Here is a 12390-nt window from a genome sequence, read left to right as displayed (position 1 = left end):
ATAATAGATAATTGTTTCCCATAAATGATTAACCCACTTTAAATGTTCGTGGCTCATTTTTTAAAGCATTTTAAGTCCTAGCCTGAGTCATGAATAGAAAAACGACAAATAACGTCAACAGGATTGAGTATGAATGTTTGTGTTTATACGCCGCTAGAGGGTGCACTGTTTACCGCACCATCAGCAATTTCAATAAATCAACTTATAATTCTGATTCATATCTACTTTGACCTGATAGGTAACTGTATATTAGAATCACGCGATTTGTTTCAATTCACCGCGTGCACTACAAATTTCAAGTGAGTATTATTAATATTTATTTGGCACTTTTTTGTATACTAAACGGAGTTCGGAGTGAACTACATCTAATCGAACAGTGAACATTTCACGACTTCACTTAAACTGTTATGATTAGGGCCAATTCACAGTTCAACGTTGTTATACTGTTGATCGTCATGAACTTGAACTGACCCCAACCCGATAAGCTGTCGTGGAGTAAACTAGAGTAGGTAATTTCAAACATACTGCTACACCGTTCAAAAGTAAACAGACGACAATGTGTTGACGCACACTGCATTACGCATGCTCAAATGCATGCTAAATATTAAACATTTGCATATGACTCACGGGAGACGTAATGCTCGGTATGAGTAAGTAACACATGTGTGATTCGAACTGATGGCTACGGCACACTAGGACATTTGGCTTAAAGGGCGGCAGTCGTCACGCCGCGTCCTGTTCGATATGGGACTCATAACGACGTTTACAACGCGTGTAAAATACATTGTTTATTTACATGAAATTCGAACACGCGCTGCGCGAAGACCACCGCACTTTAAATACAGACTGAAAATATATGAAAGAATTGCCGTAGTTATTATAGAACAGGACGTTGCTTATGTCATATTACATACCTACCTACTCACCTATCAACTCTTAAGATTGCTTTCACGTGTCGTTTATCTACATCAAAATCTGGATTAAACAGCAACCGGACAAAATCACATTCTGCGATGTGATTGGTCAATCCATGGTCACGTGCGGTTACACAATTTTACATCGAAAACGATAAAAGTTTCGAAAAGTCGCACAAATTATGTCATTTTTGGAATGATTCGCAAAACCGCACAATAAACACTCTAATGGCGTAATGTACCATTTGCAAACAGTATGGCCGCGTTAAACTCCGCAGACGACAACACAAATGATAATTTTGCATATTTAATTAAGGGTTGGACCATTTAATTTTTGAGGGGGGAGGTCAGCTCAGTGAAAGGCAAATATTTTTTTTTTTTATGTGTTTGGAGATTTTTTTTTATCAACAGGTTTGCTTGCATTTTTTTTTAGGAGTCCACCATATCCAACATTTTTTTTCCATCATCTTCAACGGAGATAGCAAAGACTTGATATTTTACTGCCAGGTGAGATGGATTGAAACTTTGATAAGGGTTGGTCCCTCAGACCATCATAAAACATCCATCCTCTCCTTCCATATCGGTATGCTGAGGTGTAATGGCCCATTTTAAAGAAAGTTACTCCATGTAATATATACCTATAATAACAAAAATTACGATATTTAGATTTATGAAGCGAAAGTTTGCAGAAAGCACAAAGCTACTAGTTTAAATACAATTTATGTTTTCTACAAATTGCTGTTGATGTGCAAAAACAGAATAACTTCATAAACTCACATTTCTCTGTCCAGTTTCAATGTCCTCGGCAGATCAGATACACTTTATAGGTGGTCAGACCACATATCAATGGTCAGTGGCAGTATTGGGGGAGTGGATGTGATAAATCTCCTTTGTCGATACTTCCTTAAACCACTACACTGGATAGGTTCACTGAAAAAAAAAATATGATAGAAATCCTGCATTAAATCCCACAAATGAAGCAATGTCATACATGAACCATACATGATATACAATATCAAATGCATAAAATTAAACAAAGACTCACTCTGTAGAATTTGATGCATCAGGGATCACCTTCCCACATGGTACTTTACACTCATCAGCCCATCTGTCCAACATGTTCTGCACTGGATTGTCACATTCATCTGTGGCACTGCAATAAAAGAAATAAAATTACATGTATATTCAGAAATATATGATACCTAGCTCCTAACTAATACTGCATTTCTGTCAAGTATGTTTTTATAATATTGTTGAAAATATAAAATAAATTAAATGGTATTTACATTATAGCAAGTACATTGTACTATATAACTCACCTTAAGACAAGTTCGTGTGATATCATATTTGTAACTCTTGATGGACAGTTTTCTGACTGGCACTCACTCCACTGAATGTTTTTCAGCCATGGACCAAATTTTTTTTGTAAAGAGCTCTTCTTCTCCTCCCCATACATCAATGGTAGCTCCATGGCTGAACTGAAAATTTGGAAATATCTTCAGCCATTCACATTTTCCTTCCGTAAAAAGTCCATGATCAAACATTTGAAACACGTCCAGTAAAGTTCCACAAAACACTTCAGTGCAGGTTGACAAACATTTAGAGAAATGTGATGAAGGATTCAGTTGTATATATATATATATATATATATATATATATATATATATATATGTAGCATTGTTAACCAATTATCCACAGGACAAGTGTTGACAAGTTTTATTCTCATTCCTTCCACGGTGCATTCACCTCCCTATTTTGGCACAGTTGGGTAGTTATATGTATTTGGTGTAATTGTTGTCAGTGAGGCTGTATCATCAATTATGTCATCAGTACTAATTTGGCTATAAACATGTTTGGTGATGATATCTTTTTTCTGTTGTACTTTGAAGCCTTTTTTCATTACTTCTTTCTTGGATATATCCATGATTTCCATTAAATAATTATTCAGGGTTGCTACACGCAGATTTTTGAATCCTCCATGAACAATATCAAGCCAATTTAAATCTATTGCTGACTTCTGGTCCTGTTCTTTACTTTCTCTCTGTCTCTCAATTTTTTTGCACATGCTTTGACTGCCAAATCATATTTGTGTTCTACTTCTCTCATGACCACCTCTCTAAGATCTTCCCCAGTATATTTTAGTATGAATTAGGTCTTTTGTATCAGTTCCTTTATTTTCACATATGTATTGTTCTTGTCAATTTTAATTTCTTTGCCATTTTCACACTTAACTTCAATAATTGGATCTCCAACTTCTGCAAGGATCTTATGTAGTTGTACACTTGGGCAAAAATCATCAACTTCTCTTTGAAGGGTGTCACAGAAAGCCAAAGGATCCAGTCCATACAAGGCTGGTAAGTTTTTTTTCAAGATTTCATCATTAGTTGCATAATGAAATCCACTTTCTTTCTCGGCAGAATAACGAGGAACTGGTGCAGGTACTCGTTGGACATGCCCCTTAATATCATTCCAAGCATTGGAACTGTGTTGTTGATGAAATGTACACAAATTGTTACATGCAGATGAAATACCCTCAATACAACAGTCATACACTCTATAATGTTTATTAAAAAAGTCCATTTGTTGACTATAGTATGCACTACCTGCACAAGCGGCTGATATGGCTACTGATGATGCTGATGAATACTTAAGCAAGTATATCTCATCGAAAAACATTAGCTGGTGTTTTTCATATTGAGGTGTTTATGCCGTTATGTTGGATTTCGTTGATTTTTTTCCATCAATTCTTGAATCGGCTTGGTTGGCACAATTCCTACCAATTGCAACTTTGATATCCTCATCATACTGTCTGCGTTCTTCAACACTCATAGCCAGCTTTTCAGATCTAGTAGCTTCTTTAAAGTCAGCAGGTAGATTACAGTGTATGAATCTGCCATCCCCAAGAGCTTCATTTATATCTCTCATTACTCTTTCAACAACATGCATCTTGCTATCTCTGGGAGCAAAATGAAACCGCACTTGCATCAAGCGATCCTTTGACTGAAAATACTCAGAATTTCTGATTTTGACAACCTTTTCTTTGCATGACACACCAGGACCACCATCTGAACTCTGGATATCGATTGGTTTGTGTTTAGGCAACTTCAGTGAATCTAAAAACTCCCTAAAAGTAATACAACACTGAACTGCATGTGTATAGATTTCTTTTATTTTACTGGTTGTGAGAGCAGTACAATTATCTATTGTATCTTTGAGCTCGGTTGCCACTGTTGACAGAAATGTTGCCAACTTCTTTATCACTGCTGCCACAAGTTTCTCATCACCATACTTTTGAAGAGCAGTTTTTATTTCAACCATTCGTTGAGTTAACACATCCAATCTCATTGTTTCTCTTTCCTTGTGATCACCAGGCTGATTAATTCGCTGAAAATCCTGCTCTACTGTCATCAGTTCAAACTGGTGTATAAAATTGTAATTTCTTATCTGTTGGCTGCACTGGTGGATGTACAGGTTAGAAAATCCCACAGATGTGCCTGCTCGTATATAGCTTTTATCATCCAGTGCTCTCCGAAGTATATATTTTCGCAGGTGTTTGTTGCAATTTTTGAAAGCAAATCGTTCATAATTTCGGGCAAATGCTCGGTTATAATGAATATTCACATGAGCATCTGCATAATTTTTCTTTGTTCTAAGGTAGGCCCATGCCTGTCTCCCTCTATGTTGCAAGCTTTGACGAGACCGTGTATTTTTTGATTTGCCCCAAGATCTAACAGTTTCACTGGATTTTATCAGACGTTTTACTCCCAGCTTTTTCAGTGCTCTATTGGCTATGACTAATAAGTCTTTGTTGTACAGTCTTCTGTCCCTACCAACAAATACAGTGTTCTGTGGACCATGTCTCCTTGAATGTGCTTCTCCTTGCTCACATAACACATCAATGATAGCATCTTCTGCCTTTCGGTCTATACGAAACAAGCCCTTGCCTTTCCCCTTCTGTGACCACTTTGACTTCTTCCACTCTGTTATCACATGCCGTCTAACATTTTTTTTAAACTTTTGTTGACCTGACAAAGATTTTAAATTTTTTAAATGCACTCCATGTACTTCAAAATCTCTTCCTCTGAAATATTATTTTGTGTCATCAGTCTCTCAAGCCTATCAACAATATTGCTATACCTAGATTCTGCAGTCTTGTCTGCATCTATATCTACAGTTGTCAAATCATATTGAACTTCTTCCATTTCCTTTTTGACTGATGCAATGAAATGTTCATTAATACGAAAGTTATGACGTATGGCAGTTGAAGACATTATTGATGATAATAAAAACAACACAACACATCGATCACGTCTTGTGGACAGCAGCAAAAATATGTCTTTCAAGTGCATCTGACTATCTCCCATATATGATACGTCGTCAGTATTTATTACTTCACAGAATTTGTCTAGTGTCTGGAGAAGTGAAGACTGGTCAAGAGGTTTATCAATTATCATGAGGTAGTTTGTATTTCTTATAGGTACCATGATCAGTGGTAATCCCATTGACCCCAATAGAGATCGTTGGAAAGCTTGTAGAGAATAATGTTTACGGGTAGTACATGTATTTTGTTTCTGGTTGACCATTGCTGAATACTCATCATAGGCATCTCTGACAGTAATAATTCCGCATAAACGAATCTGACTCATTATTTTATATGCACCCAGTACATGGCGTGATGAAGAATAAGATGTACTCACTTTTTGAACTAATTTGTCCCATATTATATTCTCAGTTTCATAACATATTGATGGTTTCACATGTTTCAAACCCAGTGAAAGACACATATTAGCATATTCCTTTCTGGAAGTATTCAGATCCTGGCTGCTTGATTGAACATCCATGGTGGCTGCCATTTTTATATCACGGGTCATGACCTCGAAAGTCACATGTTACTTTTCATGCTCAGCTCAGCTGTTAATTTCATTCATTCACATTTTCATTCATGTTTTATTTTTAAATATTGTGGTAGCTCTAAAATTTGCAACTACCATTCCCCTGTTGAAAAACATACGACCCTTGACCTACATATACATTGTTGAAAAGATGGAGGTCAACAACAATGCTGGGAGCATTGTCCTCAGGGAAAGTATTGAATCATTTCTTGAAAAATGTGATCTTGAGCAATATCTAGCCAAATTTATTGAGTTTGGTGTGTCTAAAGTAGGGCATCTTCGGGACCTGGAGAAGGAGGACCTAGAAGAAATGGGTTTAAAGCCTGTTGAACGTAAACAGTATTTTAGACTCTGTCCTGCATGGCACTCTAATAGTACTACTAGTAGTAGTATCAGTCTCAGTCAAAATACTGAAAGTGAAAGTGTGCCAAAAAAATATGTAAATGTACCACTAGCACCAGGAATGTATAAACCTGGCAAGTTCAAGCTTGCTACTGGGGATGGTGGTAAAACCATAGCTTATTCGGAAGATGACCTTAAGGTAAATACTAATTCAATTATTGTATACAAAAATATTTACAGTGTTTTAAGGAGCATAGCAATTTCAAAACTATACTTATAATTGTTTTACATTCATATTAGTATTTGTGGTCCCATGGACTACATTTCATATTTATATTTAATATGTGGAAAAAGAATGATAATAAAAATGTTGTTTATATAGAAATCCAAAGTTTTTATCAGGATGTAGCAATCACTAGTTTATGAATTTATGAAAATATGTTTAAACATGTATACAATAGTTTATTTGCTACATGACGGAAAACTGATATTGAATAAACATATGGAGAGGATATAAATTGACCCATCACCCTTTCACAATGAGTGTTATCTTGATAATGTTTTAATATTTGTTTATGTTTCTGTTGTCCACAGAGAAAATACCAGTGGATGTACATTCCAACTCCTACCAAACCTCAACATATTATATCCAACAGTTTTTGCTACAGTTTGTGCAGTGCTCACGAAGGACGTTTTACTGTGAAGAGGTCATTTCATGATTGGGCAAACAAAGAAAGAATGAACAGAGAGAATATGCTCTTTGAGATAGCAACAGCACAAGAACTAGAGAAAATAGAAGAAACCTTGAAGCTTTCTCCTTATCAGCAATCAAAAAACATTGAACGTTACTTGCAAAATACAAAATGCAGTGTTCAGTTCAAGAGAATAGCATGTTTAACACCTGGAAGCTCACTCTTCGTTAATCAAAAAGAAAAATATTATAACTACAGTGTGAAAATTATCTATGCAGAAATGTGGGCCAAGGAAACTTTAGATTTCTGTATTTCCTCCTTGAAGGAGGCCGAGTTGGCTGTTGCTGCCGGAAAACATGGATACCAGGAAAGTGTCAAGTTTTACAAGGAACATTTAGAAAGATGTAAATCTCTATTTGATAAAGTTCAAAATGATAAAGAGAAATGCATTGCATTAAGGGAAGAAATGTAGAACAAATTTGGTTGACCATTGCAGGTTTCAGGAAAGCTTCGTCGGCAGTCCGAAAACAAAAAGAAAGAAAAGAAGAGAAAGTGTGCATCGTCCCCATATCCTGTTACAAAGCAACAAAAGATTACTGACATTGTAACAAAAAGGGCTAAAGGGCAAGTGACTGCTACATGTACTAAAGTGGCTGATGACAGTGGAATGGTTGGTGAAAGTGAGATGGTTGGTGAGAATGAGATGGTAGGTGTGAGTGAGGTGGGTGGTGATAGTGGAATGGTTGGTGAAAGTGAGGTGGGTGGTGAGAATGAGATGGTAGGTGTGAGTGAGGTGGGTGGTGATAGTGGAATGGTTGGTGAAAGTGAGATGGTTGGTGAGAATGAGATGGTAGGTGTGAGTGAGGTGGTTGGTGATAGTGGAATGGTTGGTGAAAGTGAGATGGTTGGTGAGAATGAGATGGTAGGTGTGAGTGAGGTGGGTGGTGATAGTGGAACGGTTGGTGAAAGTGAGGTGGGTTGTGAGAATGAGATATTAGGTGTGAGTGAGGTGGGTGATGATAGTGGAATGGTTGGTGAAAGTGAGGTGGGTTGAGAGAATGAGATAGTAGGTGTGAGTGAGGTGGGTGGTGATAGTGGAATGGTTGGTGAAAGTGAGATGGTTGGTGAGAATGAGATGGTAGGTGTGAGTGAGGTGGTTGGTGATAGTGGAATGGTTGGTGAAAGTGAGATGGTTGGTGAAAATGAGATGGTAGGTGTGAGTGAGGTGGTTGGTGATAGTGGAATGGTTGGTGAAAGTGAGATGGTTGGTGAGAATGAGATGGTAGGTGTGAGTGAGGTGGGTGATGATAGTGGAATGGTTGGTGAAAGTGAGATGGTTGGTGAGAATGAGATGGTAGGTGTGAGTGAGGTGGGTGGTGATAGTGGAATGGTTGGTGAAAGTGAGATGGTTGATGAGAATGAGATGGTAGGTGTGAGTGAGGTGGTTGGTGATAGTGGAATGGTTGGTGAAAGTGAGATGGTTGGTGAGAATGAGATGGTAGGTGTGAGTGAGGTGGTTGGTGATAGTGGAATGGTTGGTGAAAGTAAGATGGTTGGTGAGAATGAGATGGTAGGTGTGAGTGAGGTGGATGGTGATGGTGGAATGGTTGGTGAAAGTGAGGTGGGTGGTGAGAATGAGATAGTAGGTGTGAGTGAGGTGGGTGGTGATGGTGGAATGGTTGGTGAAATTGAGGTGGGTGGTGAGAATGAGATGGTAGGTGTGAGTGAGGTGGGTGGTGATAGTGGAATGGTTGGTGAAAGTGAGGTGGATGGTGAGAATGAGATGGTAGGTGTGAGTGAGGTGGGTGGTGATAGTGGAATGGTTGGTGAAAGTGAGGTGGGTGGTGAGAATGAGATAGGTGTGAGTGAGGTGGGTGGTGAGAATGAAATGGTTGGTTAAAGTGAGGTGGTTGGTGATAGTGGAATGGTTGGTGAAAGTGAGATGGTTGGTGAGAATGAGATGGTAGGTGTGAGCGAGGTGGTTGGTGATAGTGGAATGGTTGGTGAAAGTGAGATGGTTGGTGAGAATGAGATGGTAGGTGTGAGTGAGGTGGGTGATGATAGTGGAATGGTTGGTGAAAGTGAGATGGTTGGTGAGAATGAGATAGGTGTGAGTGAGGTGGGTGGTGAGAATGAAATGGTTGGTGAAAGTGAGGTGGGTGGTGAGAGTCGGATTGTAGGTCAGAGCGAGATTGCTCTGTAAGAGTGTGATGTAAAACATTTGCCGACAAAAATTGTTTCTCATTTATTTTATTACATTTTATTTATTACTTGTTTAATAAAACATGGTTCCATACAATCATGAATGTATCTTGTCTATTTTTGTGGTCACATAACATACCGTGGAATGCTTTATTTGCACTGGCATTTTATTTTCCCTGTTTTACCTGAAGTTAATTTTCTGCAAAAAATCCAGTGAAAATGCAGCTTTCTCTATACATTGCATTAAGTCTTAATTAATACAACATAGTGAAAATTAAATCCACACTATGCCAGAAATCTGTTTCCAGAGAAAATAAAGTATTTTACAGTAGTCAGCAATATTGCAAGCAACTTTTCTAACAAGGTTTCTGTTTTAGTCTGTAAAATGTATTTAAACTAAAACAGCTAAATTGTCAGAGATGTTGCATGCAATACCGTATTTGCTCTATTAGTAGCGCATGCTCTTATGTAAATAAGACGTGTTTCTATAGTCAAAATGCATCATATTTTAATAAATCAGTATACAATCAATGAAATTGTTGCTGGACATGTGCTTCTATCGGAGATGCTCTTCTAATAGAGCATATATGGTATACAATCTAAATGCAACCAGAGTGAAATTGTTTTTGAAAATAATATTGAAATGCAGATAATAATTTTCCCTATGCTATTAATTAATCCACAAACACGAATCATTGACATCCATTTATATATGACCTAGTTTCTTCTTGTACTCTGTGCTCCCTTTTCTTGGCAGGAAGAATTGGCATATTCTTATGACGCAGTAATTCAAGTGAATCTACTGTGTTTAGAGATGACACGACAACAGCTGATGAAAACATTTTTTTCCCTAAGTCATATAGTGACAATTTTTTTTTTACACTGGTGAAGTAACAATTTTTTTTTTGAAGAACCCTTCACTTTGCAATTTTTTTTTTAATTCTGACCTCCCTCCCTCAAAAAACAAATGGTCCAACCCTAAAGTTATTTATGGGGTATGTTATAACACACCTAGCTGACCTTATTCGGGCAACAGCAGATAGTTCACTCATAACAAATAGTGTGACTGTAGATTCACATGCTTGATCAACATATATAATTATACTTCCTCATAATGCCGATTAGTATTCATTTTCGTTTCTTCATACTGATAGAATTAGTATGGCATTGTCAGGTACAGGCAGTCCTTCAACTAGAGTCATGTTATGGGTGCATCCACGTGCACGCTCAACGGTGTTTGAGATGTCTATAGCCTCTGTGTCAACCATAAAGATATTTCACGAACCTTACATAGCTGGGCACTGGATTGGTGAAGAGAGGCGCTATGTCAGATCAGATCCACCTATACCGGGATACACCAAGCCAGAAATAAAGAATTTACTGGAGGCAGAATACAAAAACTATGAAGCAGTATTTGTCAAAGATTGTCCTGCCGTGTTTAATGGTAGACCAGATTACAAACAGTATCTTCCATGTGGGTACGTTCATACATTTCTAATACGAGATCCGATGGCAGCAGTACCTTCGTATTATAAGCTGATCAAAGAAGACTACGATTCTGGTGTATTCCCCCATGATGCAATCGAAGCAACCATGTGCATGGGCGGTGATATGAAATCACTCTACGATTTGTTTCATTACGTCAAGGATGACCTAGGCCAACAACCAATCCTCGTCGAATCAGATGAATTGATCGACTCGCCAAGGGAGGTAATGCAGAAGTACTGCAGGGCAACTGGTATTCAATTCTCCGAATCTATGTTGAAATGGAAAGGTGATAACATAAGCTCTTGGCCAGAATATCTTAGGTCACCAGAGGTCATGCGTTACTACCAGAGCGCTGTCAGCAGTTCGTCGTTTGAAAAACGAAGTTCACTGAGAACAGACAAACATCTGCCTGATGAACTTTTAAAATGTATTGAAAAGTCAAGATTATTATACTATGAATTAGCCAAGTATAAACTATAATGGTGCATGTAATATTAATAAAAGTAACATTAGTGGCGTTCACGTTCGAGGTCTCGGCACGTGCCGAAAATTACTCGATCTCGGTCCCGATATATGCTTGGGACCGAAACTCGGCACGTGCCGAAATCACGTTCTCGGTGGTAAATTTAAGAGAACATATGCCGTTTCATACTACATGCAGTATGAAATGGGGATGACAGGAATGCAGATATACTAGTATATAGTCGGACGCTGTGGTAATGAATGAAATGAATGCAAACTGTCGTCAGCAAAGCATATTTATGTGCTGCTGAAACCGCTATTTTCTTGTAATGCTACATTGACGTGAACAAATAATTGTTTTTAAAACCTTTTTAGCCGTTCATGTGCACGATGACTCGTAATAAATACCTTAACAACAAATGGATACAATTTCAATATAGCAATTATCATCATATGCGTATTGTTTTCCATGTTTGGGTCAAATAACAGATCGACGAATGAGGGCGTGATTTCGGCACGACCGGAGTCAGTCCTAAGTGGGTCCCGAAAAACGTGAACACAACTGCTGTAATCCCTCTGTAAACACAAAGGATTACAAATTTCGGCACGTGCCGAGATCCTGTAACGTGAATGTAGTAATTTTTAATACTCTCCATCTGTAGTTGATTGTTTATATCATTAATATTTTAGTATTGAAACCAATAAATTCTTTGCCGAACTGCAAAATAGTTCTAGCACGAATTACATAATCGCTGATACACATTGAAAATCCCCTGGAAAATCATAGCACTCCAACTGTGAGAACGGTTTGGTGATTTTTCTCATGAGAATGAGTCCCCATTACGGGTGTATGTGGTAATGAAACAAGGTTAACGAATTTGTTAATTCTGTCATCATTGTTTTTTTTTTTAAAAAAACTCACATAAAAACGTTGAAATGCCAAGTAGAATCCGAGTCGTGTAGAATTTGAATAAATTGTACACTGTCTTGATGATATATGAAGATAATCGTATAAACTAAATGTACGCACGTGTTTTTAATACAAACTATAGTATTGTGGTGCAGAGAACATAGTTAAAGTCATGGAAGCCTTGATATTTAGTAAATTATATAGAAAATAACGACTCCGAAAAATACTGTACGAAAATATATATTTTTAATAAACACCCTTCAGTTGAGCCAAATACTGCATTGAGAGAGATATTATTTGGACAAACAGTGCACAAATGTAAAAAAGATTTTTTTCTCAATTATCATTCGTAAAATACTATTATGGTTTAACAGCAATTATTTTGGAATCTCAATGGCTGAATAAAAGTCTAATCCGTGAATGTATTTTGTTTTCCAAATTCAATATATAGGAGCGCTGATACGTATGGCTGATTCATTGAAAGTGTG

General features: G+C 37.5%; 3 protein-coding genes across 3 annotated transcripts; 2 read left to right on the top strand and 1 right to left on the bottom strand.

The window, feature by feature from the left end:
* Positions 1-998: 998 nt before the first annotated feature.
* Positions 999-2484, bottom strand: LOC144363042 (uncharacterized). The gene is made up of 4 exons (XM_085492141.1): positions 2234-2484; positions 1960-2067; positions 1692-1844; positions 999-1552 (listed from the first exon to the last, which is right to left on the bottom strand). The coding sequence occupies exons 1-3, from the start codon at positions 2383-2385 to the stop codon at positions 1736-1738; spliced, it is 369 nt and encodes a 122-aa protein (XP_085348267.1). The 5' UTR covers positions 2386-2484; the 3' UTR covers positions 999-1552; positions 1692-1735.
* A 3473-nt stretch (positions 2485-5957) lies between these two features.
* On the top strand, positions 5958-7940 carry LOC144363035 (uncharacterized). Its single transcript, XM_078013970.2, has 2 exons — positions 5958-6347; positions 6743-7940. Exons 1-2 carry the CDS (start codon positions 5958-5960, stop codon positions 7310-7312), a joined length of 960 nt encoding a protein of 319 aa, XP_077870096.2. The 3' UTR covers positions 7313-7940.
* A 2263-nt stretch (positions 7941-10203) lies between these two features.
* On the top strand, positions 10204-11010 carry LOC146732741 (uncharacterized). Its single transcript, XM_085491929.1, has one exon. The coding sequence runs from the start codon at positions 10204-10206 to the stop codon at positions 11008-11010; it is 807 nt and encodes a 268-aa protein (XP_085348055.1).
* The last annotated feature ends 1380 nt before the right edge of the window (positions 11011-12390 follow it).

This window comes from Saccoglossus kowalevskii, chromosome 17 (assembly GCF_978046115.1).
Source record: "Saccoglossus kowalevskii chromosome 17, keSacKowa6.1, whole genome shotgun sequence".
Classification (NCBI taxonomy): Eukaryota; Metazoa; Hemichordata; class Enteropneusta; family Harrimaniidae; genus Saccoglossus; species Saccoglossus kowalevskii.
Note: the sequence above shows the minus strand (reverse complement) of the source record. Positions and strands in the feature narration are given on the sequence as shown.

Coding starts and splice junctions, on each gene's coding strand:
- LOC144363042 (XM_085492141.1), bottom strand. CDS start 2,385: ATGGAGCTACCATTGATGTATGGGGAGGAGAAGAAGAGCTCTTTACAA. Junction 2,068..2,233: donor TCACACGAACTTGTCTTAAG/GTGAGTTATATA, acceptor CTTTTATTGCAG/TGCCACAGATGAATGTGACA. Junction 1,845..1,959: donor GATGCATCAAATTCTACAGA/GTGAGTCTTTGT, acceptor TTTTTTTTTCAG/TGAACCTATCCAGTGTAGTG.
- LOC144363035 (XM_078013970.2), top strand. CDS start 5,958: ATGGAGGTCAACAACAATGCTGGGAGCATTGTCCTCAGGGAAAGTATT. Junction 6,348..6,742: donor ATTCGGAAGATGACCTTAAG/GTAAATACTAAT, acceptor TGTTGTCCACAG/AGAAAATACCAGTGGATGTA.
- LOC146732741 (XM_085491929.1), top strand. CDS start 10,204: ATGGCATTGTCAGGTACAGGCAGTCCTTCAACTAGAGTCATGTTATGG.